At 56.2% G+C, this 27975-nt stretch overlaps 1 protein-coding gene across 7 annotated transcripts; it reads left to right on the top strand.

Annotated features, from left to right (window-relative positions):
- On the top strand, positions 1-27975 carry MOB3A (MOB kinase activator 3A). Of its 7 annotated transcripts, none has more exons than XM_057709524.1 (5): positions 106-127; positions 5426-5537; positions 11208-11731; positions 15553-15755; positions 17801-19953. In XM_057709524.1, the coding sequence occupies exons 3-5, from the start codon at positions 11311-11313 to the stop codon at positions 17828-17830; spliced, it is 654 nt and encodes a 217-aa protein (XP_057565507.1). In that variant the 5' UTR covers positions 106-127; positions 5426-5537; positions 11208-11310; the 3' UTR covers positions 17831-19953. The 7 variants fall into 7 exon arrangements, 6 of the variants coding, with proteins under 6 accessions (XP_057565508.1, XP_057565507.1, XP_057565509.1 ...); XM_057709526.1 differs by lacking the exon at positions 106-127 and adding an exon at positions 5835-6047 and having other exon boundaries at positions 5396-5537; XM_057709525.1 differs by lacking the exon at positions 5426-5537 and having other exon boundaries at positions 1-127.

Here is a 27975-nt window from a genome sequence, read left to right as displayed (position 1 = left end):
CGGCGGAGGGGCGGGGCGGTCGTGCACGGAGTTCCTACGGGCCTGGAGCCGAGGCTGGGCTGGTCGGCGGCCTGGGCACGGGGTCCGGCGGCGAGCGCGGCCCGATTCTCCCAGCGGCAGGCGGCAGGTGGGTCCTCGGGGAGGCGACGGTGGGCGGCGGGGAGACCGGGCCCCTCAGGAGGGCGACGGCGGGCGGCGGGGAGACCGGGCCCCTCAGGAGGGCGACGGCGGGCGGCGGGGAGACCGGGGCCCCTCGGGGAGGCGACCGCGGGCGGCGGGGAGACCGGGGCCCTCGGGTGGGCGACCGCGGGCGGCGGGGAGGCCGGGGCCCTCGGGGAGGCGGCGGGGAGGCCGGGGCCCCCAGAGGGGGTGCAGGGTAGTGGAGGGGCGGGATCCGTGCGGCCCTTGGTGGAGTGAGTGGTTATAAATGTCGCTTTGGGGTCACCCCCTGGCCATGTCAGTAGCCAGGACCCCGCCTCCTGGTTGGGAGGGAAAGTCCACAGGATTGTCCGGCTCCCAGGGCGCCGGGCCCCCGCCCTCTGCAAGCAGGCTCCCCGGTCCCCAGAGTCCCTGAGCAGTGGGAGGTGTTTGGTGTCAGCACTGCCCACTGGCTGACTCGCTGCTCCGTCTCTGCACTGGCTATAGGCGTGCCTTTGCTTTATAAATTGATTGATTGATTGGCTGCGTTGGGTCTTCGTTGCTGCACGCGGACTTTCTCTAGTTGCGGTGAGCCGGGGGCTGCTCTTCATTGTGGTGCGTGGGCTTCTCATTGCGGTGGCTTCTCTTGCTGCGGAGCATGGGCTTCAGTAGTTGCAGCACGCGGGCTCAGTAGTTGTAGCATGCGGGCTTCAGTAGCTGTGGCACATGGTCTCATTAGTTGTGACTCACGGGCTCTAGAGCGCAGGCTTAGTAGTTGTGGCGCACGGGGGCTTAGCTGCTCCGTGGCATGTGGGATCTTCCCAGAGCAGGGCTCAAACCTGTGTCCCCTGCACTGGCAGGCGGGTTCTTAACCACCACACCACCAGGGAAGCCCGCATTTGCTTTAAATGCCTATGTGTTTTACAAAATGTCAGTGAACAGGGAAGGGGGAGTGATTGGGGTGATTCTCTTTGTGACAGAGTCACAAAGCAGAAAATAAATTGCCAGTGATGCTCCCACCCAGAGAGCCACTGCTCATTTGGGGGTAAGCCTCTTCCAGTCTTTATTCATAGGTGCTTTCTGCTCCTTGCATGTTTTTTTTTTTACCTTTTTATAGAGGCTCAATTGACAGGCAGTGACCTGCACTTGTGCAGAGAGTGCACTGGAGAAAGCTTGGCACGTGAGGCACAGACACTTTGCATATTTCACGCCACTGCCTGTCTGCGCTGTGTGATTTTGGACTTGCTTCTGTTCCATGTGGCCCCTGGAACGGCTTCTTGGTTCCTCTCTCCACCCAACGTAAAGTTCAGGGGCTCTCATTAGCCCATTTCACAGCCTCAGCGCTGAGTGATGGCAAGAATCCTGGCCCTGGCCACTGTCAGGACAGGGCGCTGCAGCCTCTCAAAGCCCTGAGTGCCCATCCATCCCCTCCCCCCTGCCACGGTTGCCCGTCCGTGTCTGTCGTCGTGATGAGGAGTGAAGCAACTGGACGTGCTGGCTGCCCCGCCCCTGCCCGCGCCCCGGGCGCCCTGTTTCTCCCCTCCCTTCCGGAGGTGCCCTTTGTTCAGCCAGAGCCTCAACCTGATCTGACCCAGAGCCTCTCCACTCCTCAGGGGCCCAAAGCCGGCACCCTCCTCAAGTAGCACCCCTCCCGTTGCTCCCGTCCTCTGACAGTGGGTTTTCCCCTTTCAAAACCCCCCAGAGCCGGGGTGTGCGGCGCAGCAGCCCCTGGCCACGCATGGCTAGTGGAGCACCTGAAACGTGGCTGGTCCAAAATGGGATGTGCTGTTCACATGAAACATGCCCCAGTTTCCTGACTCTCTGTGTTCAAGTGGGGGTGGGCGGGGAGTGTGTGCCAAGCATTTCCTTCGTGTTTTCTACATTTGTTAGGTGTTATAGTGATATTTTGGTGCTCTTGGGTTAAATAGTATATATTATCAATGTTAAAGTCACGTGTTTCTTTTTTTTAACTTTTCAAGGTGGCTACAGAAAAGTTAAAAATTACATATGCGGTGTACATCATATCTCAGTGTTTTCCATGGCATTAATTCTTTACGCAAATATATGTCCAACTCCTGCTTTCATCGGATTCACCATTTCCTGCTTCCTGTTTGTGGCTTTAGTTATTTCTTAAATGGGGTGAGCAACTCAAAGGATTTAACTAAATGCTTGGCGTGTTGCAGTTGGTGAATTAACGTTAGCTGTAATTTTTTTAAATAGACGTAGTTTTTCTAGAGCAGTTTTAGGCTTACGGCATAACTGAGTGGAGGTACCGGGACTTTCCATACACTCCCTGCCCCCACACATGCATCGCCTCCCCCATCAGAATCCCCACCAGATGGGACGCTTGATTCAGGGATGAGCCTATACTGACACATCGTTGTCAGCCAGCAGCCATGGTATACATTTGGATTCACTGTTTGTTTTTTTTTTTCCTATTTATTTATTTATTTGGTCACGCCGGGTCTTCGTTGTGACAAGCGGGCTCCTTAGTTGCAGCATGCGGGCTCCTTAGTTGTGGCATAAGCACTCTTAGTTGCAGCATGCATGTGGGATCTAGTTCCCTGACCAGGGATCAAACCTGCATTGGGAGCGCAGGGTCTTAACCACCGCGCCACCGGGGACATCCCTGGGCCTGCTCTTGGTTGTGTGCTCTCTGGGTTTGGACAAATGCGTGCTGACATATATCCATCATTTGATCACACAGACTAGTTTCACTTCCCTAAACACCCCCTGTGCTCCACCTGTTCATCTCTCCCTTAAACCCCCCACCCCCACGCTGCCTCCCACAGCCACGAAGCCTTTTCCTGTCCCCAGAGCTCCGCTCTGCCTCTCCAGAGCATCACAGAGTTGGGCTCACAGCGTCACCTTCTCAGACGGGCTTTGTTCACTTAATGATGTGCGTTTACGATTCCTCATGACTTTTCATGGCTTGATAGTTTTTTATTTGTATCTCCCTGAAGGAGACAGTATCTTTATCGTCTTTAAAATCTGGACCATGGTGTTTGCACACCAGGCGCCCCAAATAGCTGTGACAAGCTGAGTTCTAAGTTCGCCTCTCTTTCAGCAAAAGCAGAAGTGGTTATTCCAGCCCCTGAGGGGGTTCTTGGGAGTACTATTTCAGTTCCAGGACTCTTTAGATGATCCGTACTCCTAACATGGTTAGGGCAGCGTGTTTCACATGTGATGACACTCCCAAGCCAACGAAGTTGGTGGAAAAGTCCGCCATTAGCCATCATTCTGGGAGCTGCTCTCTCATCTCCAGGGCTTCTTGAAATGGAGGTTGGACAAAAATTCCCCAGGCAGCCGGCTTGCAACTTGGGTTTTTACTCTGGGAACTTTTGGACATGCCCCAGCTGGTGAGCTCTGTTCCTGACTTCCTGGAATTGCGAGGTTCAGATTGCTTAAGCAAAAGAGGCAAATCTGACTTCAGAAACCGGGTTCTGGGAAGGAGATGGTCATTCCTGCGGCTCCTGAGTCCCAAATAGGACATCCGGGTCGCGTCACTCTCGGGGTGGGGTGGGGGTGTCCCAGGCGCTGGGGGGTGTGGCGCAGCCTCCCCAGCCCCACCCACTCAGTGCCAGGAGCATCCCCAGTCGTGAGGACCCCCGTCTTCCCCCATGGCCCCTGGGGGCAGGGTCACCTCATTCGAGACCCATGGCTGTAGCTGAGCGTGGCGGGAGCTCTTCCCAGCACGAGGGGAGAGTGTGATGCTTGGTGGACGCCCTCCCCACAGACGGGTCAGCCCACAGGCAGGTCCAGATCCCGAGGAGCCTGATGCTGAGAGGAAGCTTGGGCGGCCAGCGAAGGAGAGCGCGCAGTGGATGGGAGTTCGGGGGCGCGGTTTCTTGTGTGCTACCCTTTCTGACACGCGGGACTCGGGTCAGGTGAACACAAGGCGATGGCTCTTGCCACCTTGGACCGAGTCCTCAGAAGGAAGGGGTGTGACTCCTACACAGACATACCACCCGCAACCTCTCCCTCATTTCTCTCCCTTCTGTCCCCCCAGTGACACCGTTTTGCTGAACAGAAAAGCTGTGTTTGCCCCCGCGGGGAACTGAGACGGGGGGAGGCGGTGCGGAGGAGAGTCATGGCGCTGGGCTGTGTACCCCCGCAGCCCCTCTTCGTTTGATGGCGCGAAGGCCGTGGACATGGGGACAGGCCACTTCTTATCTGCTGTGGGCTCGGGGCTCTCAGAGGCCCGGGGGGGTCCTTTCTGCCTCTCCCCCAGCTTCTGGGGCGGCCGGGGCCTCCGCCACTTGGCTGTCTCCTGTGTCTGTGTCCATATTTCCCTCTTCTTACAAGGACAGCAGTCATCGGCTTAGGGCCCACCCTCCTCCAGGGTGACCTCAGCTTAACTTAATTACCTCTGCGCACCCCGCCTCCAAACAGGGTCCCTTCGCAGGTATTGGGGGTTAAGGCTTCAACGTGTCTTTGTTTGGGGGTGGGGCGTGATTCAGCCCACCGGGGGAGGGGGTGGCCAGTTAGGAAGTGACTGCAGATGGACACGGGGTTTCTTTGTGGGATGGTGAGAATGTTCTGGAATTAGTGGTGATGGTTGCATACTCTGTGATTTTACTAAAAACCGTTGAATTGTGTACTTTTAAAGGGTGAGTTTATAGTTGCGTGAATTATATCTCAGTTGGCTTTTTAAAAAAGAACAAAAACAAAAACACAAATAGAGGGGCTTCCCTGGGGGGCCCAGGGGTTAAAACTCCGTGCTTCCACGGCAGGGGCACGGGCTCGATCCCTGTAAGGGCCCACATGCCGCACAGCACAGCCCCAAAAAGAAAAAAAGGAAGCATTATCAGGAGGGCTGGAATGTACAGAACCGGTCTAAACACCTGGCCTTCGTGTGTGTCCTGCAAGATGGCGGGTGGCCTCCCCACCCAGGGAGCAGTCGCAGTTATTTAAATATAAACATTTAGTCGATGGAAGACAGCTCTGGGGTGCAACGTCTCTAACAGGACAGACCCTGGGCCGCGAGCATCTTCCAGCAGACACGCAGGCTGCCCGGCCAGGGCCAGAGTTCACACGCCCACTGAAGCGTGCGGGGCCGACCTCCGAGCCGGGGGCCTGTCCCCGCGGCGGCAGTGATGGTGCGGCAGGATGTGGAGGCACCGGAAGGAAGTGGCGACCGGGCCGAGGTGCGGCGGTTGCTTACAGGAACTGTGTTTTGTTTTTAGAAAAAAAGAGGGCTGGGTGTGTGCTGGGGCCAGGGGAGTTTTGTCATCTTGACTTTTGTCACCCTCGGACTTTCTGAGTGCCACACGCATCTCATCTGCAGGAAGAGCCAGGGGAGTTTTTAGCGCGGAATTCCGAGAAGCCTGTGCTGGCTTCCCCCACGCCCTCGTTGGAGGTGTTCCACGAAGGACCAAGGCAAAGCAGCCCCAGAGAAGGTACCTGGGGTGGCGGGGAAGGGGGCGCGGGTGGGGGATGTAGGGTCTCCTTGGCGCCCCGGCCTCTGGCAAAGCTTGTCAAGGAAAAGGCACTTTCCGGTGGCCGGCCACCGTGGGCGTGGGAGCGTGTGTTTCTGGCAGAGAGCTGTTTTGCTTCTGATGGGACCTCAGCTCATCCAGCAAGTTCCTCAGAAAATCATCGCTTCCGCTTGAGGGAAACCTCTTCCACTGGCTGAGGGGACCGAGCCGCAGGCAGGAACCTCATAAGCCCCTTCTGCTACCCCGCCTGTCTTCCAGAACTGTCCAGGCGTGGGTCAGCCCGTGGCGTGACGGGCTGTACATAGGGCTGCGGGGTCGCCGGGGCCGCTGGGGCCCCCGCCCCCTTCCTGGGACCCTCCGCGCCGCCCCGCCTGCCTGACAGGCCACGTGGCCCCAGAGACCCCGGATCCACAGAAGGCAGCCGCGGGGCACTGGCGAGCTGTGTTTCGTCGCGTTGCGGTTCCCATGAGGGTGAGCGGGCGGACGAGGAGCCCGGACGGGCGGGCGCACAGAGGCCGCTGCGGGGTCAGCGGCCGGCCTGGCCCAGCCCCTCTCTGGCTGCCCGAGGGGGGCGCCCGGCTTCATCTTCTCACGGCCGAGCTGGGGCTGCGCTCAGCGCGGGCGGAAGGCTGTCTGGAGGCTGAGACGAGTCGCGTGTGAGAAATGGCCCTCCGGGCGGCCGGCAGGTGGTGGGCGCGGGGAGGGGGTGGCTCGCGCCGTCGGTGGGTCTGCACAAGGTGACTGCCTTGACCTGTACCCGGAGTGGCCCGAGAGCGGCTGGTTTGCAGATGAGTCACCCGAGCAGGTGAGCCGTCACAGGTGGGGCCATGGGGTCCCCACCGGACACGTCCAGCACACATGCCCTTGCGTAGAGGGCTTCCCGCTGCCCAGCGCAGGGGAGCTGGCCAGTCTCTGCGACAGAGGGTGGGGGCAGGTGGCCTCTCTCAGCCAGTGCCTCCTGGGGGGTCTGAGGTCCTTCACGTCGGGAGAGAAGCGGGCAGCTGGGGTGTCTGTGGCTGCACCCTGTACTCAGTTGCCTTCTTTTCTCTGAGCCACCACCTTCCTGCCCTCCAGGCCCTGGGCTCCTGGGGCTGTGCCCACACCCCCAAAACCAGTGCTGGAAGCACCCAAACCGGCCTGCAGGCATTGCAGAAGTGCCTGGTGTGAGAACAGCCCTGGCCCCGAGGGCACCTGGCCCTGGATTTGGGATTAGATGGGCAGAAGGCCGGATAGTGGAGGGGTGGAGCTGTGGAGCTGGGTGGCCGGGCGGAAGGAACCATGGTCCGGGGTGCGAGCTCCATCCTCCTGCTGCCAGCTGCGTAGCTTAGCACCAATTTACTAACCAATAACTAGTTAGTACTGAGTCACCAGCTTCTAACCCAGTGCTTCTCACCTGGGGTGGTCCTGCCCCCAAGGGACACTGGGTCACGTCTGGGGATGTCTGTGGTCTTCATGGCTGGGAAGCTCCTGGCAGCGAGGGGATGGGGGCAGGGATGCCGCTCCACCCCCAGCACACAAGATGGCTGTGATGACAGCAGCGCTGTCTGGGCCTGTCTTCCCATCTGTAAAGTGGGTTACGTTTTGCTCTGAGGGTTACTGTGAGTGTCTCGCTGGGTGTTAACCAAGGTGTCAGGAAGTGATGACGGCGGCGGCTGGGGAAGGAAGTGAAGGCACTTCTGGTCTGTGGACGAGGTACGGGACCTCCTTGCTCCAGAGCACAGGTGGCCTCCAGCTACATCGCTGGGTGATCCCTACATGGCAAGCGTTCACTCGCGACATGTCAGTGACTGCACCTTTTATCCCGTGTAGTTTTCTGTGCTTGTGTTGTTACCTTTCACGGTAAACAGATTTTACAGACAGTGCTGACAGTTTGAGGTGAGAGGGAAGTGGCTTTAGTTCTTCGCGGGGCCGGGACCGCGTCTCAGGCCGCACTTGCGCTGCTGGTCCCCTCGCCCTGCTTTAAAAGGAGCAGCTTTACAGGCGGTCATTCACTTAGCGGACTCTCCCCCCATTTCCCGTGTACGTTCCAGCGTTCTCAGTGCGTTCACAGTGTTCGCTCGTACCTCCTCCATCATATAGTTCCAGGACATCCCATCCCATCAAAAGAAGCCCATCTCCCTCAGCAGTCACCCCCCCCACCCCCTCCCCAGCCCCCAACAGCCAGGAGCCCACTCTCTGTGTCTGTGGAGCTGCCTGTTCTGGACGTTTCCCATCCGTGGAGTCACACCCTGTGTGTGCTGTGTCTGCGTCTCTCCCTGAGCCTCGTGTCCTCAGGGTCCCTCCACGCGGTAGCGCGTGTCCGTGCTTCTCTCCTTTGCGTGGCTGAGGGATGCTCCCGGGTGGGGGGCAGTCGCCGGTTGCCGGGCATTTGTGTGTCTTCACCTCGTGGCTGCTGTGACGCGTGCCGCGGGGCGCGTGTGTGTACGGGTGTTGTGTGGACGTGTGGTCACGTCTCTCGGGTGGACACCTGAGAGAGAGTTGCCGGGTGAGGAGGTGACACCAGGCGGTTTTCCACAGCGCTGCCCCGTGTTCCGTTCCCACCAGCCGTGCAGGAGGTTCCGGCTGCCCCACGTCCTCCCCAGCCCCGCTGACTGTGCTTTTTGATCGCAGCCGTCCTCGTGGGGGAAGGTGGGCCCCCCCGCTTCCCTGGGGCTCCTCCCGTCCGTCCGGCTCCATCCCCGGACGCTCAGCCTCTGTGTTTTGCACAGTTCACGCTGCCTCGAGTGGACCTTCCAACACCCATGGTGTCCAGCGGGGCCCAAAAGTATGAGTGGGCTTCGCCTGCCAGCAGGGAGGACGGATGGTCACAGGCCCCCTTGTGACCAGGGCCCAAGTGCCCCAGTTACGTCAACTGCAAGTTACTCTGCCCGGCGCGCGCTAGGATTACCTGCGTAGCCCCTGTGAGCTCCCTAAGGCTGCTGCAACACGTCAGCACAGGTCCTGCAGCCCCGAACCACACACACTGGTTATATCACGGCTCTGGAGGTCAGGAGCCTGACTCAGGACTCCCGGGGCTAAACCCAGGCGTGGGCAGGGCTGGTCCCTCCGGAGGCTCCAGGGGAGCATTGGCTCCCGCCTTTTCCAGCGTCTAGAGGCCCCGCATCCCTGGTTCGCGGCCCCTTCCTCCCTCCTCACAGCCAGCCGCGCAGCCTCTCCCGTCTCTCTCTGCCTCGGACCCTTCCGCCTCCCTCTTATAAGGACCCTGGGATGACGCTGGGCCCCTCGGGGAATCCAGGGTCGTCCCCGTCTCGGGGCCTCAACTTCGTCCCACCTGCAAAGTCCCCTCTGCTGTTTGAGGTGGCACATCCTCGGGGCCCGGGACCAGGATGGGATGGAGGTGTCTCTGGGGCCCTATCCTGCGGACCGCGCCCTCTCCCCTAACCAGGGTGGGGAGGCCTCCTCTGTACTTTCACTTTGGATGCTTTTTGAGCCCTCTGTGAGCAGGCCCTGAGGACACGCTGAGGACACAGAGCAGGAAGAAGGTAGGGTCCGAGTCGCTCCTGGCCTGCGGGGAGATGCTGGGTGTCTCCTCTGCCCCCTTCCATCGGGCCCCGCCCCCCACACTCCATTGCTCCAGGAGCCACTCTCAAGGCTGAGCTCAGGACGTCCCCCTTTAGGCCAGAGCCACCACGTTCTTCTTCAATTCTAGTAACGTAGGCTCAGAGACAGCATCGCTGCCCGGCTCTGCTGCCCAGGGGCGGGACCGCCCTGCCTAGAACACTGGGCTGAGCCCTTGGACCATCTGTCCAGCCTCCGGAAGTCACCCAAAGGCTCGCAGAGGCCGCCCCAGAGGCCCACCTTCGAGAGGTGTCTGCTGAAGGCCAGGCCGGGAGTCCTGGGCCTGCGGGGGCCACGCTGGTTTCCAGACCCCCAAGGTGTGGATGGGCCGAGCCTGTGGGAGGCGCTGGGCTCTGGGATGTGGCGGGTCGTGACTCCGCTCTTCCTAACTGCCTGCTGAGGTCCTCCCCTCCCGTCACTCCGCCTGCACCCACACCGTGGATCCGGACACGGCGCTCCGGGGCCCACCGGCCCGCCGCGGCTTCCCTGTCGCTGAGGTCGACCTGGCGGCACTGACATCCTCTCTGCAGGGCCTGGGCCTGGGGGGAGACGGGGTCCCTGCGCGAGGACACGCGAGGCCCAGTTCAGAGGTGGACGCCCAGAACCTCCTGATAATGAAGGTGGGCTGCTCGAAGCCCCTCGGTTTGTGGCCGTTTGCTGCACAGCAAGCTGGCCTGGAGGGCGGCCACCCGGCAAGGCTGCTGGTCCTGGGGCCAGGATATATTATAACGCCACAGATAAGTGGTCACTCGTCGTACGAGGGGCGCAGGGGTGTGTGTGGTGGAGCCCGGCCTGGGCGGTGCAGAGGCTCTGCTTCCGCTTCCCCCACCCCCCACCCCGGGCCGACGTCCCCTTCTGCGGCCGAGACACCCACCCCAACCCCGCCCCGGTCCCAGCCAGGTCCACACTCCCCGGGAAGCGCGTCCTCTGGGGCCAGAGACGGAGAGCAGGGGCGGCGGGCCAGCACTGCCGTCCTAGCCGCGATGGGGATGGCGACGACAGGGACTCTCCCGAGTGTGAGCCAGGCCGGGGCTCCTGGTGCTCCGTCGCATCCTTTCACGCCTCCGAGGTGGGGTTTGCCACGGGGAGACCGCGCAGCGCGGAGGCTCAGGAGGAGCTGGAGGGGGGCCGGGCCTCACAGCGGGGCCTCGTCCCCCAGAACGGGCCGCGTCGATCACAAGACCAGACAACTCGTGGAGGCGTCCGGACGTAGACGGTGCCCTGGGGTGGGTCGTGTCCCCCCAAAATCACATCCACCCCTTGGAAATGCAGTCTGTGCCGATGTCACGATGGAGAAGTGAGGTCACGCTGGGTCATGGAGCCCCTAATCCAGGGACGAGATTGGGACGTGAGACACAGGGAAGAACAGAGAGGCCGCAGGAATGCACCCCCTCCCGGCCCAGAGGCCAGAGGCCCTAGATGCACTTTCCGGGGGGTGTGGGACCGGGGCGGGGTTGGGGTGGGTGTCTCGGCACCCACCCAGGTGTGAGCAGGGCCGGCTCCTCCCGGGACTCTGAGGGGGCGTCTGTGCCTGGCCTCTCTCCCGGCTCTGACGGTGCCAGGAGGCCTTGGTGTCCCACACCACCCCACCTCTGTGTCCGTCGTCACACGTCCTCTCCCGGGGTGTCTGTCTTCTCATAGGAACACGCGTCACTGGGTTTAGGGTCCACGGGGATAATCTGGGAAGAGGGCGTCCCAAGATCCTTAACCCAGTCGCATCTGCAAAGACTCTTTTTCCAGATAAGGTCCGTTCGTGAGTCCCGGGGCTGTGGATGTCTCTCCATGGAGATGAAGAGACCAGCTAGCGTGCGGGGGCTGTCCTCAGCCCGCGTGCAGGGGCAGCAGCTCTCTCCACTTCACCGAAAGCCTCCGGGCGTAGAGACGGTGCCCCCACACCCTGGGGCCCAGCTCAGCACCTTCTGCTTGGAGGCGGGGGCTGTGCCTGCGGCAGTGCTGGAGCCCTTTCGGTGAAAGTCAGAACCACAAGTCCCAGGAACGTCCCCAGGCCGCCCACCAGGGCTTCCAGAACAGGGTTCTGTGAAGGTGACAATGCGTCCGCTCTGTGTGTTCCAGGTCTGGGGGAGGCCCGGGGGCCCAGTGACCTTCCCGGCGTGAGCGTCCCACCCGGCCCTCCCTGCGGAGGCCTCGTGGGGGGCGTCCGGAGCCCGCGGCCGAGATGTCCAACCCCTTCCTGAAGCAGGTCTTCAACAAGGACAAGACCTTCCGGCCCAAGCGCAAGTTCGAGCCGGGCACCCAGCGCTTCGAGCTGCACAAGAAGGCGCAGGCGTCGCTGAACGCGGGGCTGGACCTGAAGCTGGCCGTGCAGCTGCCCGCCGGCGAGGAGCTCAACGACTGGGTGGCCGTGCACGTGGTGGACTTCTTCAACCGCGTCAACCTCATCTACGGCACCATCAGCGACGGCTGCACGGAGCGCTCCTGCCCCGTCATGTCGGGCGGCCCCAAGTACGAGTACCGCTGGCAGGACGAGCACCGGTACCGGCGGCCCACGGCGCTCTCGGCCCCCCGCTACATGGACCTGCTCATGGACTGGATCGAGCTGCAGATCAACAACGAGGACGTCTTCCCCACCAATGTCGGTGAGTCTCCACGCTTCCGCGTCCCGCAGCGGCTTCATCAGGGAGGCGGCCCCACCCCGTACAACCCACAGTGCACACTCTAGCACGGTCCCGGGGCCGTGCAGCTGTCAGCTCTGTCCTAGGCCATCGCCCTGGGACGTCCCTGGCGGTCCAGTGGTGAAGACCCCACCTTGCAATTCAGGGGGTGTGGTCAGGGAACTAAGATCCCACGTGACACATGGTGTGGCTGAAAACTTAAAAAATAATAATTAAAAAAAAATAAACCCGTTGGCCTAAAAGAACCCCATTCCCATCAGCAGTCACTGCCCACTCCCTCACCAGCCCCTGACAAGCGGGAACCCCCTCTCTGTGTCTGTGGAGCGGCCTGTTCTAGACGTTTCCTCAGTGGAGTCACACCCTGTGTGTCTTCCTGTGTCAGCGTCTCTCCCTGAGCCTCGTGTCCTCAGGGTCCCTCCACGTGGTGGCGCATGTCAGGGCTCCTCTCATGGCCGAGTGATGTTCCCAGGTGTGGAGGGACATATTTTGCTTCAAGTTAAGGATCTCGAGGTAGAGAGATGATTCTGGACTGACTGGGTGAGCCCTAAATGTCATCACAGGGCTCCTAACAGGAGGGAGACAGGGAGACTCGAAAGCACGGAAAGCAGAAGGCAGTGGAGTGACAGGAGGAGGAAGGGGCTGTGAGCCCGGGAAGGGCGGGAGCAGCTTCTCCCCGGAGCCACCGGAGGAGCCAGCCCTGCCCACGCGAGGACGTCGGCCCAGGGCGCCACGTGGACTCTGGCCTCAGGAACTGTGGGAGAACCCGTGTAGGTTGTTCTGAGCCACTGAGCAGATGGTAACTTGTCCCAGTGGCCCTGGGAGACAGCAGATGGCGTTCTCATGTTCAACAGGGCGACACAGCTTCCTGGCAAGCCGGCTGGTGAGCGGGCGTCGGGCCCGGCTCTTAGCCACTGGTGTGCTCTGTGCCTCGTTGAGTTTCTCAGCCCCTGGGGCCTCACTTGCCATCGGTACAGTGAACCAGGCTGACTGGCAGGGGTTTTCAGGGCCCCAGCTGGGAAAAGGCCATCCCAGAATCGTTGCTTTCCCAAAAGAGAGATTCCTGGGCAGTCCCCCATCAGATTGCCAGGGCTGCGTCTACACATGCTCCCTGTCGTCCTGACTCACTGCCTGGTGGGGACCCCCTGAACCCCCCCCAGCTCCTGAGGGGTCCACGTCCTAGACCTCAGACCCTGAGCGCCTCTAGTCAGCGCCTCGCCCACGGGAGTGAATCCTCGTCATCTTCCTAAAGAGGGAAGCACAAGAAGAGGGAGAGAAGCGAACGTGGCCGATGCCACTCCGCTGCCCGGCGGGGGCTGGAGGCCTCTGCACGGCCGCAGCGGGCTCCAGGGCCGCCACCGCCTTCCTCGGGGGCCGCCCGGCCCAGGCCTCCCCTCCCGGCCCTGTCCACAGGCCCGGGCGCTGGCTTCACCCCTCCGCCCGGGTCCACCCCGGGGCCAGGCAGGAGGACTGAAGCGCTTCTCTCTGCTTGTCGGTGGTGCTGCGCAGAACCGGACGCTGCCACGTGCCTCCGGGGTAGCTTTGTGGTGGGCACAGAGAGGACGGGTCCCGGGACGGCCCTGGGGGCGCAGGGGCCAAGACTCGCCCTCCCAGTGCAGGGGCCCGGGTTCCGCCCCGGTCGGGGAACTGGATCCCACGTGCATGCCACAACCAAGGAGCCGGGGAGCCGCAACTAAGGAACCCACGTGCCGCAACTGAGACCTGGTGCAACCAAATAAATAAATAAAATAAATACTAAAAGAGAAAGAAAGAAAGGACAGGTCCAAAGTTCATCCTGCCTCACACGCGTGTGTCGCTCACACCTGAGAGCCACGTAGGCCCCGAAGCCACCTGCCCAGGCTCTTGAGTTCAGACCTAGGTTCTGCTCACAGCTTTTCCCGCCAAGGGCCAGGGAGTAAATCTTTCCACTTGTTCCGTCTAGATGGTCTGTGTCAGCTACTCGGATCTGCTGTGCAGCTTGAAAGCCGTCATGGACAATGTGTAAACAGACGAGGCTGCGTGAGGCGTGGGCCTGCGTTTCAATAAAACTTTATTTACAGAAGCAGGCGGCGGTCCGGACGCGTGACCCCCGCATGAGGGTATCGTGGAAAGTGTGGGCCACGCCATCCCAGAAGATTCCGTTTCTAGGCCCTTCTCTACAGGGCTGCCACTCCCCCTCCAGCCAGCATGGCCCCCGATGGCCTTGGTGACTCCGGCACCCCCCTCCCAGGAGAGGGGCCAGGGCGGGGCCTTAGCCTCGTGGGGCGTGTGGCTGGTGCCAGCCACACGCTGTGCTCGCCTCCCTCTGCCTGCCATGGGCGCCCTGCTCCCTCTGACGTCCCGACACTGTTGGGGAGGCGTCCCTTGCGGGGATCTCCACGCCCCAGAGGCCACCGTCCCGCCACGTGGCTGTCACAGGTCTGCACTGTGTGCTCCTCAGACGCTCCGTGAACGTGGCCATCTCTCGAGACTCAAGCATTGCTTTTTTTAAGCCTGTTTTCTCCCACGGGATGGAGGGAGAAAACCCTGAGGCCTTACGGATGCTGAATGAACCTTCCGCAGAGGTGGGTCCTCGGAGCCGCTGACCCTGTCCACCTGTAACAGGCGCACAGGTGCTTCCATCTGCGGAGCGCCGGTCCCATCAGCCGTCACGCCCGAGGGAGCAGGACGGGAGCCGGGAAGGCGCACGGTTGTGGGGAGCGTCTCTCCTGTCTGCCTCGTGCCCGGGACCTCTCCCTGCTGTGAGCCGCTGAGGGGGCTCGTCTTCCGTCCCCTACTCGGGCCGGGCGCTCCCCGCCTCACCGCAGACGCCATCCCGCGAGCTACCCTGCGCGCAGATCTCCGGCCCCTGCTTTTGCGTCTCTGGGGCCTTTGCTGGCCGAGCGCAGGGCCGGGAAGCACAGCCCGCTGACCGCTCCGTCTTCCGGAAGCACAGGCCTGGTGTGCAGCGGCTTTCCCCGTGCTTGGTGGCACCTCCGTGCTCCTCCCCCGGGCTGCTGGCTCCGGAGCCCCTGTTTTGAAGGATGGGGGCCGGCCCACCGTGGTCCTGGGCAGCCCCTGGTAGCATCGTCGGACGCTCTGTGGGACGAAGAGGACACGAGGTGGGCGGGGAGCACGCGGGCGCAGCTGCGTGGGTGTGCCTGACGCCGGAGGAGCGCTGGGTCCGCCAGTCTCACGTATGTGTCTGTCACCACGATTTAAAAAACAGTGGGACCTCCCCAGTGGTCCAGTGGACAAGACTCCACGCTGCCGATGCCGGGGGCCCGGGTTCCATCCCTGGCGGGGAGCTAGCTCCCACAGGCCGCCACGAAGCCTGCATGCTCGACAGGCAGGGCGCCCCACCGAAGACCCAGCGCAGCCAAAACAAAGAAAGAAATAATGGATTAAAAAAATTTTTTAAAGACGTGAAACATTAAATTCAGTAATAGAAGAAGATGCAGTATAGTGTGTGCATGCAGTCAAGTCAGGAGATGTACGTTCAAATGTAAGTGACGTGAGATCCTTAGGGTGGAGACAGAGAGAGACGTATTAAGTGAAAAATGGCACAGGCCAAACACAGCTTGTCATGGGATGTGCAGCTGTGTCCTGAAACACCCAGGTACCTGGGGACAGACACACGCGCGCGCCCGCGAGCCCCGGAGGCGGGACGGCAGGTCCAGGCTGGCCAGACGTGGGCACCCGTCCTCGTGCCTCCCCTGCCGCGGCCCCGCCCCGGGCGCCCGTGGGGCGCGGGGGGCCGGGGGGCTGGGCGGGAGGCGCGCCCGGCTGAGCCGCCCCGTCGCCCGCAGGCACGCCGTTCCCCAAGAACTTCCTGCAGGTGGTGAAGAAGATCCTGTCGCGGCTCTTCCGCGTGTTCGTGCACGTCTACATCCACCACTTTGACCGCATCGCGCAGCTGGGCTCCGAGGCACACGTCAACACCTGCTACAAGCACTTCTACTACTTCGTCACCGAGTTCGGCCTCATCGACACCAAGGAGCTGGAGCCGCTGGTGAGCGGGCCGGGCGGGGCGGGGCGGCGGGCGGCGGGCACCCTGTGGCGCAGCCCAGAGGGGCTCCTGCCTGCAGCTGCCGCGCGTCCCTGCGGGAGGGACAGACGGGCCTCCGCGCACCCTCCTCCTGCCTGCCAGGAGCCAGGGTTGTGGGGTTTTTGTTTTCAGTTTAACTGAGGTAAAAGGTACATAAGGTAAAATCAGCCATTGTGAGGCCGGCGATTCCGTGGTGTGAGTACATTCGCAGGTTGTGCGGCCACCGCCTCTGTCCAGTTCCAGCACCTCTGTCCCCCCAAAAGACTCCCCGTCCCCCTCGGCAGTCACCCCCACCCCCTGCCGGCCCCTGCCGCCAGGAGCCCACTGTAGCGGTGAGGGGATTTGCCAGATGGGTCAGGGGTGAAACACCCCCCCCACACCCACCCCAGAGGTGGGACCATCCGTGGCCAGAGTCAGGCCCCATGGGCTGGGCTGTGGAGCCCGGGCGCCACACAGCGTTGCCCCGATGGCCTGGAGCAGGACCCGTGAGGCCGAGGGGCACAGGCGGCTGCTCCCAGTGCCCACCAGCTGCCGCCTCTGGTCACGAGGGGCCCTTGCAAGAGGTGGGGGCACCTCCGTCCCCCTCTGGGCATCTCCCCGGGATGGGAAATGCTGGGACGATGCCTGGGCCTGGGCGTGAGGCTCTGCTCCTGGCCATCACCCTGGGCCCCTCACGTTTCCTGGCAGGGCCCCTGGGCTCCATGTGTGCCTGCTTTTGTGGGCTTTTTTTTTTTAATTGAAGGATAGTTGAGTTACAACTTTGTGTTAGTTGCAGGTGTGTGGCAGAGTGATTCAGTTATACATGTATCCTTTTTCATGTTACTTTCCATTATAGTTTATAACAAGATATTGCACATAGCTCCCTGTGCTCCTCAGGAGGGCCCGGTCGTTTCTGCACCCTACGTATACTAGCTGGCATCCGCTGACCCCACACTCCTGACTTATCCCTCCCCACGTCTCCCCTTTGGTAACCACACGTTTGTTTTCTGTGTCTGTGAGTCTGTTTCTGTTTCATAAATAAGTTCATTTGTGTCCCATGTTACATTCCACGTGTAAGTGATGTCATACAGTGTGTCTGTCTGTCTGACTTATTTCACGTAGCGTAATGCCCTCCCGGTCCATCCACGTTGTTGCAAATGGCATTATTTCATTCTTTTTTATGGCTGAGTAGTAGTCCATTGTCCGTATGCACCACATCTTTACCCAGTCCTCTGTCAGTGGACATGAGGCTGCTCCCAGGTCCTGGCTGTTGTGTGTAGTGCAGCTGTGAACACTGGGGTGCACGTATCTTTTCAAATTACAGTTTTCTGCAGATGCGTGCCCAGGAGTGGGATGGCTGGGTCGTACGGTAACTCTGTGTTTAGTTTTCTGAGGACCCTCCATCCTGTTCTCCACAGTGGCTGCACCCGTTAGCATTCCATGCGGGCTTGTTTTTTCTGGATTCCTCCATGGCTTTGGGTCTTTGCAAAAGTCTGTTCTTTTACAACTTTTAAACATCCCTGTAAACACCTGCACGTAACTTTTTCATTTTTGTATCTTCCCTCACAGGCTCTTCCAGTCAGTACACGTTTTTCCAGAGTTAAAGTTATACGACACACGCTTCGTGGGGAAGGGGTTTTCCTCTGGGGTAGTGGAATGTTCTGGAACTAGATAGAGGTGGGGGTTGTATACCGTGGTGACTGCCGCTTTACCACACAGGGTTCATTTTATGTGAATCTCACCAAATACTACACATCGCCGTGTGCAGTTGTGTTAGATCGGCTCGCTGTTTTTTCACTTAGTGCCCTAATCCCGTGGTCATTTCTCCCACAGAATGCTTAGCCTTCGTGTTTTCTAGGGGCAGAGACCGTCTGACCCTGCACAGAGTCTGCCGCCCCAGCCCAGGCGTGCCGCTGTCTGCTCTGTGTTTTGTAGGATTTGCATTAAATCAGGCCCGAGGGCCCCTTGAGACCGCGTCCCCCGATTTCCCTTTTGTGTGGATTTCCTAATGTCCTGCATGTTCTTAACAGAAAGAAATGACCACACGGATGTGCCACTGAGGGCGCCCTCGGCCCCGTTGCCACCCAGGCTGCGCCCAGGGGACACTGTGACCTGAGAGCCGAGTCTCCAGAACAGGCACCGGTGTTTCCTAGCCCAGCAGGTTCTGTGCTGCCGGGGTTGCGTCTTCGCTGCGATCCCGGGGTGGCAGCAGCTGTGGGTCCTGGCCTCCCTGAGCCCATCTCCTCAGCCATCACGGGGGACATTGACCTTGAACTGTGATTCTGTGTGTTCTGAGAAACTGGGAAAACCCACTTTGTTTGGAAACCACTTGCAGCTGCCAGAAGGCTGGCCCCGCTCAGGTCCGTCTCCGCACCAGCCCGCATGCTTGGCCAGGGGTGGCGGGGCCCAGGCCTGCTTCCAAGCGGTACGAGTGCCCAGCTTCTGTCCTCCCAGCATCCTCCCCTGGCCACTTCCGACCCCCAGTTCCTCCAGGACGCTTGGCTCCTGTGCGGGCTTCCCAAGCCCATGCCCACATCCCAGGTTTCCTGGGGCCCCTTCATGTCAAGGAAAAGATGGACTGCGTAGTTTCATTTACAACCACCATGAGATGTTACCAGGGGAAAAAAAAAAGTTTTTTACCTACAAGTAGTGAGCCCCCTCCCCTCTAGAAAAGTGTCCCCTTTCCATCGTGACTAACAGGACGACTCTCCCAGGGAACGCCTCTCCCTGGTTTGGGACCTTTGAATTTTGTCGAATATGTAGCCAGAATTGGCCTTTCTTCCCACACCTGCCAAATTCACCTGAAACCCTTTGTTTGCGCGGCCCTCTGTGGCTCTGGGACCAAATCGCAGCACTGTCTCCCCGCAGAAGCTTGGGGTGCCCTGCCCAGCCCCCGCCCCGCCCACACACAGCATCCTTTCGCTGTGGCGGCCCTGCCCACCTGGGCCACACCGGCTCTGAGTACCTCCGGGTGTCTAGGACGCTTGCAGGGAGAGGGGCCACCTCCCGCCACCAGCACCCGACAAGTGCAATTAACATGACCTGGGCCTCAGTCCTTCCAGAAGCTGCCGGGGTCCCGCTGCTGGAGTCCTGGAAAGACTGCAGGAAACCGTCCGGTCGAATGTAGCGCCTCTTAGGTGCAGAACCATGACCAAACACCATACCCACTGTGCCCCCCAGGTCACCGGCCAGGTCAGGGAAGGTGGCAGGGCTGTCGGGGGGGGGGTCCCCTGCCTACCGTCCCGCGCCCGTGGGTGTTCCTGCAGGACACCTGAATAAACCATGCCACCTCCTTACCTGCAGCTGCCGGTCGTCATTTCTGTCTTCCTGGCGGGAGGGCCTGGCCTTGGGACGCGTCACCACCATTGTCCCCAGGGGGCAAAGACGTCTTAGATGTCACAGCGGTTGGTGGCCCTCCAGAGTGCCCCACGTAGATAAGCAGACGCACAGAGCATGGGTGGGATTGGAATTGCGCGGGGCGCGGGACGGGCGCGACGGGGACGGGCGTCCAGAAAGCAGGCTGAGAAGCGCCCACCCTCCTCCCTCTGCTTCCCCGCGAGTTGCTTTCAGCACTTAGCAAACGCAATTTTAACTGTTGCCTCTTTGCTACATAAAGAAGCTTCCAGAAAACTCTGAACCGAGTGCAGAAGAATACATTGAGAGGGAACAGACAGAGGGGTGTTTTCTGTCTCGGCCCCGTCCTAACTAGCCTGTGACCTTGACACATGAGTTTACCCCCAAAATCTCTTCTGTGTGAAAATCGGGATCGGGTTACTTACTCTCAGAGGTTCTGGGGCCCGCAGGATGGTCTTTTGGGAGGTGGGTGGAGGCCAGTGCCGCAGCGCATCCTGCCCCTAGAGGGCGTGCCACGCCCGTCGGAGGGACAGCGCGTCTTGGGGAGGGACTCCACATCACTTGGAAATATCTTCCGAAGGAGCCGCTGTTCCCTTATCCCTGGACTGTGCAAACGCACTGCAGAGATTTCCAGGATCAATTGAAAGTTTGCGGAACTGTTGCTGTTACTTGGAACAACAGCCCCCAAAGACATCCACATCCTGGTCCCGGGACCTGTGGACGTGTCACCTCACGGGGCAGAGGGGACTTTTTTTTTTTAAGAACGTGTATTGAGATACAGTTAGCAGACAATAAACTGCATTTATTTAGAGTGTACAATTTGGTTTTTTTTTCTTATTAGTAATGTATATATGGCAATCCCACTCTCCCAATTCATTCCCCCCCAACCCTCCCCACTTTCCCCACTTGGTGTCCATATGTTTGTTCTCTACATCTGTGTCTCTGTTTCTGCCTTGCAAACTGGTTGATTTGTACGGGCAGAGAGGACTTTGCCGGTGGCGTTAAGGCCCCTGAGATGGGGATGACCCTGGATTCCCCGGGGGGCCCAGTGTCATCCCAGGGTCCTTAGAAGAGGGAGGCGGGAGGGTCCGAGGCAGAGAGAGACGGGAGAGGCTGCGCTGCTGGCTGTGAGGAGGGAGGGAGGGGCCGCGAGCCAGGGATGCGGCGCCTCTAGACGCTGGAAAAGGCGGGAGCCGATGCTCCCCTGGAGCCTCCGGAGGGACCAGCCCTGCCCACGCCCGGGTTTAGCCCTGTGAGGCCCGTTTTGGACTTGTGACCTCCAGTACTTTAAAGGGATAAATTAGTGTTACTTAAGCCACTGAGTTTGTGGTGACTTGTTAGAGCCACCACGGGAATCTCACACACCCTTTAGAAAGAAAAGTTTTGCGCACAGAACGCCTGGGACCCGCTGACTGGGGCTGCCTGGAATGCGGGGATTAGCCAGGCCAGCTTCTGGGCGACTCCTCCCTCCCCGGGCCTGAGAATCACTCGTCCTAACAGGACGGTTCACCCCAAAACGTGTCCAACAAGGAGAGGTGGGGGGGGGCAGGAACTGGTGTCTGAAAGTCTGGCCAGCCGGGGTGGTGGCAGAAGGAACCAGCTGTGTTGCTTGGGCGAGACCAGCCTGCCTGTTCCCTCCTGGTTAGCATGGAGAGGGGCTGCCGCTTAGGCATGGCTACAGATTTACATCATCCCAATGGACATGAAGAAGGCAGAGCCACCCAGAAGGCAGCCTCTGGTGGACCCAGAAGGGATGTCGCTCCAGAAAGTGGAGATCCGCTCAGTAGGGCTGTCTGGGAAGATCCGGAGCCCCCATGCTACTGGAAACTTCCCAACTGGGGCAGGCATTGTCCTAGACCCATGCTGTCCAATACAGCAGCCACTAGCCAGAGACAGCTGTTTAAATTCTAACTCAAGATCAGCGAAAAGGAAAACGTCCTCAGCTCCCCCGTGGTGCTAATCCCTTGTCGGCGGTGTCTCCACGGCCACCCATTTCCACCACATCCGTCAGCGCTGCTTTTAGAAGCAGTTCCTGAGTCAGAACAAAGGTCAAGGTGGAGACGGACTGAATCCTTTCCAGTTCATAAAAATGGGTAGTGAAATCCGGAATTTGATAACTGGTTCTCACCTGGACCACCAAATGGAGAGGCTGTGTGGGGCCATGGAGGAGGGGAGCTGGCCCTGGGGACAGATGGAGGACTTGAAGACGTCCAGGGAGACCTGGCCGTCTGTTGAGAAGCACACATTTTACAGGAGCCCCCTGACTCAGTGAAGCCCCTCCGGGTTGTTCCCATTATTTTATAGCTACCATAAATATTCCTCTAGTTTTTCTAATATATAATTTATTTTATTTTATTTTTAATATTTATTTGTTTATTTGGTTGTGCTGGGTCTCAGTTGCGGCACGTGGGCTGCCTCGTCGTGGCCCTGAACTCTTAGTTGTGGCATGCATGTGGGATCAAGTTCCCTGACCAGGGATCAAACCCAGTCCCCCTGCATTGGGAGCACAGAGTCTTAACCATTGCACCACCAGGGAAGTCCCTCCTCTAGTTGAATCTTTATAAACATCCTTAATTTTTTTTTCAGTTTTTTTTTTTTTTTCATTGTTTGGCCGTCCCACGCATATGCAGGATCTTAGGTCCCCAACCAGGGGTCAGCCTGTGCCCTTGCAATAGTAGCACAGAGTCCTAACTGCTGGACCGCCAGGGAAGTCCCTAAACATCCTTAATTATTGGCGTAGTTTAGACGCCAAGATTGCTGTCAGTGTCAGAGGGCATCAGGTGGCAGGGTACTTTTACGTGCGGCACGGTACCCTGCAGAAAGGGGAAACCAGTTTAGAGCCCTGTTGACATGTCTGGTGGTTCCCACTTCCTGTATCCTCCTCCCAACACTGGGTGTTAGGCCGATTTGATGGGGAACATCCTCGTAGTAATTCCCTGTTTTTTGTTTGTTTAATTTTTTTTTTTTTTTTTTTTTTTGGCACACGGGCTTAGTTGCTCCGCAGCATGTGGGATCTTCCTGGAGCTGGGATCGAACCCGTGACCTCTGCATTGGCAGGCAGATTCTTAACCACTGTGCCACCTAGGAAGCCCCTAATTTTTAAATTTTATATTGCAGTACAGTTGATTAACCATGTTTGTTTCAGGTGTACACCAAAGTGATTCAGTTACGCATATACTTGTGTCTATTTCTTTTTCAGATTCTTTTCCCATTTAGGTTGTTACATAATACTGAGCAGAGTTCCCCGTGCTATACAGTAGGTCCTTGTAGGCTGTGCATTTTAAATACAGCAGCGTGTGCATCTCAACCCCAACTCCCTAGTAGTAATTCAGTGTTGACCAGCGATATTGTCAATTCATATCCCTTGTTCATTTTTCCAGTAGGAAGTGGTCTTTTCTTATTGGTTTCTGAAAACTTTTTACATATGGGCTTATTAATGTGTTTTCTGTACTTGTCTATAGAAGCTTGCCTATGTATAATTCGTCATGTATGTTACACAGATTTCTCCTGGTTTCTTATTTGTCCTTAACGCTGTTGATAATCCTTTTGACACACTTTTCCCTTATTCTTTTTGTTTTTAATTTTCATTGGAGTCTAATTGATTTACAATGTTGTGCTGTTTTCTGCTATACAGCGTAGTGACTCAGTTACACTTATGCACTTTTCCCTTATTCTTGAGCTTTCATATTTTTGGTCAGTCTTTCCTGATGGTTTCATCACCCTTGGTGTTGAGCTTATAAACTTGAGCTGGGGAAGGCCTTTATGTGAATATTCACCTCTGTTTTCTTCTGGTTCTCTGTGTTTGTTTGTTTTTTTAATATTAAACACCAGGTAAACTGAAGAGTTTAGTTTCCATCTATGGTTTAAGTAAAGGCTCTAGGGAAATTTTTATTTTATTTTAGAATTTTTTATTTATTTTCTTAATATTTAGGAGCTCCAATATTTGATGCATTCTTTAAATTTATTTATTTATTTACTTATTGGCCACACCCTGCAGCACACAGGATCCTAGTTCCTGGACCAGGCATTGAACCCGTGCCTTCTGCAGTGGAAGCTCAGATTCCTAACCACTGGACCACCAGGGAAGTCCAAAATTTTTATTTTTTAAATAATAAGTGGATCCCCTGTTCCAACACCGTATGACTCTCCTGCATCAGAAACGTTACTTATTTACACAGGGGTCCTATTCCACCTGCAGTTTTAATTTACCTTATAAAGTTAGAATAATTTTCATATCTGGCAATAGGAGTTTCTCATTTTTCTAAAATATATTTTCTTGGGAGCTCCCTGGCGATCCAGTGGTTAGGGCTCCACGCTTCCACTGCAGGGAGAACGGGTTCAATCCCTGGTCAGGGAACTAAGATTCCCACATGCCGTGTGGTGTGGCCAAAAATATAATAAAAATAAACATAAATAAATAAATATATTTTCCTGACTCTTCCAAGGATAAATTCCAGATGAACTTCAGAATTACTTTAAGTTCCAAGAAAAATTGCCTCTGGACTTTGGTGAAAATAGGAAATGTGCCCAAAAATGTGGGCCCAGGTGGTCACTGTGGGACAGAGTGGTGCCAGCAGCCTTGTGCATCTCTCCATGCGTCCCTTTGTCATTCCCAGCACGGAGCAGCTCGGGACTTGCATTCCGCTCTCACGTTCTCCCAGTTTAAAGTGCACAGTTCAGACTTCCCTGGTGGCACAGTGGTTAGGAATCCTCCTGCCAATGCAGGGGACACGGGTTCCATCCCTGCTCTCGGAAGATCCCTTAGTTGCCGTGGAGCAACTAAGCCTGGACACCGAAACTACTGAGCCTGAGTGCTGCAACGACTGAGCCTGCGCTCTAGACCCTGCGAGCCACAACGACTGAGCCCACATGCTGCAACGACTGGAGCCACCACAATGAGAACCCCGCGCACCACAGCAGAGTAGCCCCCACTCAACCACAACTAGAGAAAGCCTGTGCGCAGCAATGAAGACCCAATGCAGCCAAAAATAAATAATTTTAAAAAAAATTTTTTTTAACTCCTTTAAATAAACAAATAATAAAGTGCCCAGTTCACTGGACACTAGGCACCGGTTTCCCCACGTCTGCTTCCCCCAGGGCTGCGGTGGGCCCTCCTTCTATATGCTGCCTCCTCTTCTGGGGACCTGACGCAGGGAGTCCTGAGTGTCAGCCTCTCACCACGGTCACTGAGACCCCGACGGGTCAGACGGGGCAGGAATCAAATGCGGAAGACGTGCCCCCCCCCGCCGGGCGATGTACCTGCAGGGCTCTCCCCGTCAGGTCCTTTCTCAGACTGACTCCTCCGCTGACCCTTCCCTGCAAACTCCGCACAACCCCTGCTGGAGGAGGCTCAGTCCCTCTGCTGCTTCTTTAATCTCAAAATTCTGGTAAGATACATATATGTAACATAAAATTTACCTTTAGTGATATTTAGTACATTGACATTATTGTGCAACCATCCCCATCTAATTCCAGGACATTCCGTCACCCCAAAAGGAAGCCTCGTCCCCATCAGCACATCACCCCCTCTTCCCCTCCCCAGCCCCTGGCAACCACGAATCCACTCTGTGGATGTGCCTGTTCTGGACATTTCCTACCTGCCCATTCCTTTTAAAGTTAATTCTTAGTTATTTTTGGTCATTACTATGAACGAGATATCTCTCCATCACACTTTCTTAATGATTATGCCTGCAATATGTAGGAAATTTCTTGATTTTGGAATTGATTTCATAACTGGTTGCTTTTCTGAGTTTGAAGTGGACTCTCCTGCATTTTCTAGGCAGCGGGTCACATTTGCAGGTGATGTTAACTGAATTTATTCATCTTTGGGGGCCAGAGTCAGTAGAGAGTGTTTCACAGGGGATGATGATTGGCAGAATTAAGTTCACTGTGTTTATATACCTTCGTGTATATATATATGGCTAACCACCAGTAAGATGTAAAGCAATATGCATCTTCTGAGATTACCTGGAGGGACAAACACAAGAACACCAGCAGCTACAAAAGATAGAAAATACAGAAAATAGCAAGGATGGATATTTTAAAGCATCACGCGAGATTAGGTCACGGGAAACTAAGGCAGCAGTCATGGACATGAGCTTGGCTAAATAAATGGAGTCCCTGCCTGGTTCTATAAATAAAATTTTATTGACACCCAGCCCTGCCCACTCAGCTGCACGTCACCTACAGCACAAGGGCAGCAGCTGTGACACAGAAGCTGAAAACAGCCACTCTCGGGCCTTCATGAAAAGGTTCGCCAACCCCTGACCTCGAGGTTTCTTCTCCTGGTAAAATATGAGGACCACACAAGGGACTAAAACCAGTCTTAACACTTTCTTCTTTTCACACAGACCTAGACAATGTGATGGCTGCACAGCTCTGTGTATGCTAAATCCTGAGTTGTGCACTTTCCGTGGGAGAACCTCATCACATGTGACTTCTGTGCTGATAAGGCTCTTATATAAAAGGCACAGCCAGGACTTCCCTGGTGGCGCAGTGGTTAAGAATCTGCCTGCGGATGCAGGGAACACAGGGCCGGGAAGATCCCGCATGCCGTGGAGCAGCTAAGCCCGTGCGCCACAACTACTGAACCCACATGCCACAACTACTGAAGCCCTCGTGCCCAGAGCCCATGCTCTGCAACAAGAGAAGTCCGCGCACTGCAATGAAGAGTAGCCCCGCCTTCCACAACTAGAGAAAGCCCGCGCACAGCAACAAAGACCCAACGCAGCCAAAATTAAATAAATAAATTTCAAAATAGATAAATAAAAGGCACAGCACGGTTCAGAGTAGACCAGGCCAGGTTATATCCAAGCAAAGCCAAACATGAGAAAGCAAGGGTTGCAGTATTAATATATATGGAAAAGAGTATACTTGTTTTGATCAAGTTTCCTGATTAGTGTATTTTCCCTACCTCTGTATATCTCTATAGGGAAAATATATTAGTCAGAAAATTTTATGTACTGAAATACATTAAATGAAATAGAAATTCAAGGAACATTTTATAAAAAATGACAAAAATGCACTTATTTGCAAAACAGAGATAGACCCACAGATATAGATGACCAAGTTACAGTTACGAAGGGGGAAAGGAGGCAGGGAGGGATCAATCAGGAATATGGGATTAACAGATACGCACTACTGTGTGTAAAACACATAACCCGCCAAGACCTACTGTATAGCACAGGGAACCATACTTGGGAGTTCCCTGGTGGTCCAGTGGTTAGGACTTGGCGCTTTCACTGCTGTGTCGCAGGTTCAATCCCTGGTTCAGGAACTAAGATTCCGCAAGCTGTGCAGCATGGCCAAAAAAAAAAGGGAACTATACTCAATACTTTGTAATAACCTGTAAGGGAAAAGAATCTGAAAGAGAACATAAATATGTGTGTGTAACTGAATCACTTCGCTGTATACCTGAAATTAACACATTATAAATCAACTATCCTTCAATGTAAAAAAAAGAAATTCAAGGAAAACATGGCAAAATGATTTAATAAACATTTAAAGTTACTTCTCTTTCCGGCTAAGAAAACATATTAATATATTGATATATCAGTATATAAGTTTATTGATACATTAATTATAAAATGATATATAAATTTATTAACATATTATTGGGTTCGCCCAAAATTTCATTTGGGTTTTCCTGTAAGATGTTACAAAAAAAACAGAATGAACTTTTGGGCCAACCCAATACTTTATATCATATAATTCATTTACAAATAACTATTTATTTAATATAATTAAAAGTAAAATATTTTATGTGTATGTTATTTATTAAAGTTTATTTGCTGGCTATTTTTAAAATTTCTCACTTAACATCTAGAGAGCCACTATTTTGCCAGACTACCATCAAAGCATTTGTGAAAACTAATTTTCTTTTTGAATTGATATCTATCTATTCGACTATATGAAAAATGTCAAGTTCCAAAAAACATAAAACAGTACCCAAAACTGTACAGGCCGTTGCCTCTAATCAGAACGCAATTGTCGTGTGCAGGGCCCAGCGTCTTGATAACCAGTGCTGTGGTGGGTCCGCCCCTGTGGCTCTTATTATGATTACAGGACGACCTGCAATAAACATCAGGAAACTCTGAAAACAAAAAAGTTTATTACTTACAAGACCTGGGAATTACAGGGCACACCTGGCCGGGAGAAATATTATGTAACAACCTAAATGGGAAAAGGATTTGAAAAAGAATAGATACTTGTATATGTGTAACTGAATCACTTTCCTGTACACCTGAAACTAACACAACATTGTTCATCAACTATACTCTGATGTAAAATAAAAAGTTAAAAAAAAAAAGAGGGAAAGAGAGAGAGCTTGGGGGCCTGGTTCTGGTTTTATTGGGGTTGGGGCGGGGGCCTAGGTTTCATGGGCTCACTCTTTATTGGTGAATTTAAAACATATGAGTTTAAAGTGTGGGAAGAGAAAAAACAAGCAGCCCAAATGGTCGGTTATGGAAACCAACCAAGACCATCCCTCAGGGGTGATCGCCTGGCTCTTTACTTTGTCCCGTGGCTAACAAGGTGTTCATTCGAGATGCCATTTTTTTTCTTTTTTTTTAAAAATAGGGACTTCTCTGGTGGCGCAGTGGTTAAGAATCTGCCTGCCAATGCAGGGGACACGGATTCTATCCCTGCTCCTGGAGGATCCCACATGCCATGGAGCAACTAAGCCCCTGTGCCACAACTGTTGAGCCCGTGTGCCGCAACTACTGAAGCCCACTCGTCTACAGCCCGTGCTCCGCAACAAGAGAAGCCACCGCAATGAGAAGCCCGTGCACCGCAATGAAGAGTAGCCCCTGCTCTCTACAACGAGAGAAAGCCCGTGTGCAGCAATGAAGAC

This window comes from Hippopotamus amphibius, chromosome 15, assembly GCF_030028045.1.
Source record: "Hippopotamus amphibius kiboko isolate mHipAmp2 chromosome 15, mHipAmp2.hap2, whole genome shotgun sequence".
NCBI lineage: Eukaryota > Metazoa > Chordata > Mammalia > Artiodactyla > Hippopotamidae > Hippopotamus > Hippopotamus amphibius.
The sequence above is the reverse complement of the archived record's forward strand: the minus strand, read 5'-3'. Positions and strand labels throughout refer to the sequence as shown.

Bases quoted from the DNA above. Each gene is read 5' to 3' on its own strand.
- MOB3A (XM_057709525.1), top strand. From the start codon at position 11,311: ATGTCCAACCCCTTCCTGAAGCAGGTCTTCAACAAGGACAAGACCTTC. The intron at 11,732-15,552 runs GTGAGTCTCCAC...CGTCGCCCGCAG, and splicing joins CGTCTTCCCCACCAATGTCG to GCACGCCGTTCCCCAAGAAC. The intron at 15,756-17,800 runs GTGAGCGGGCCG...TGTTCTTAACAG, and splicing joins CCAAGGAGCTGGAGCCGCTG to AAAGAAATGACCACACGGAT.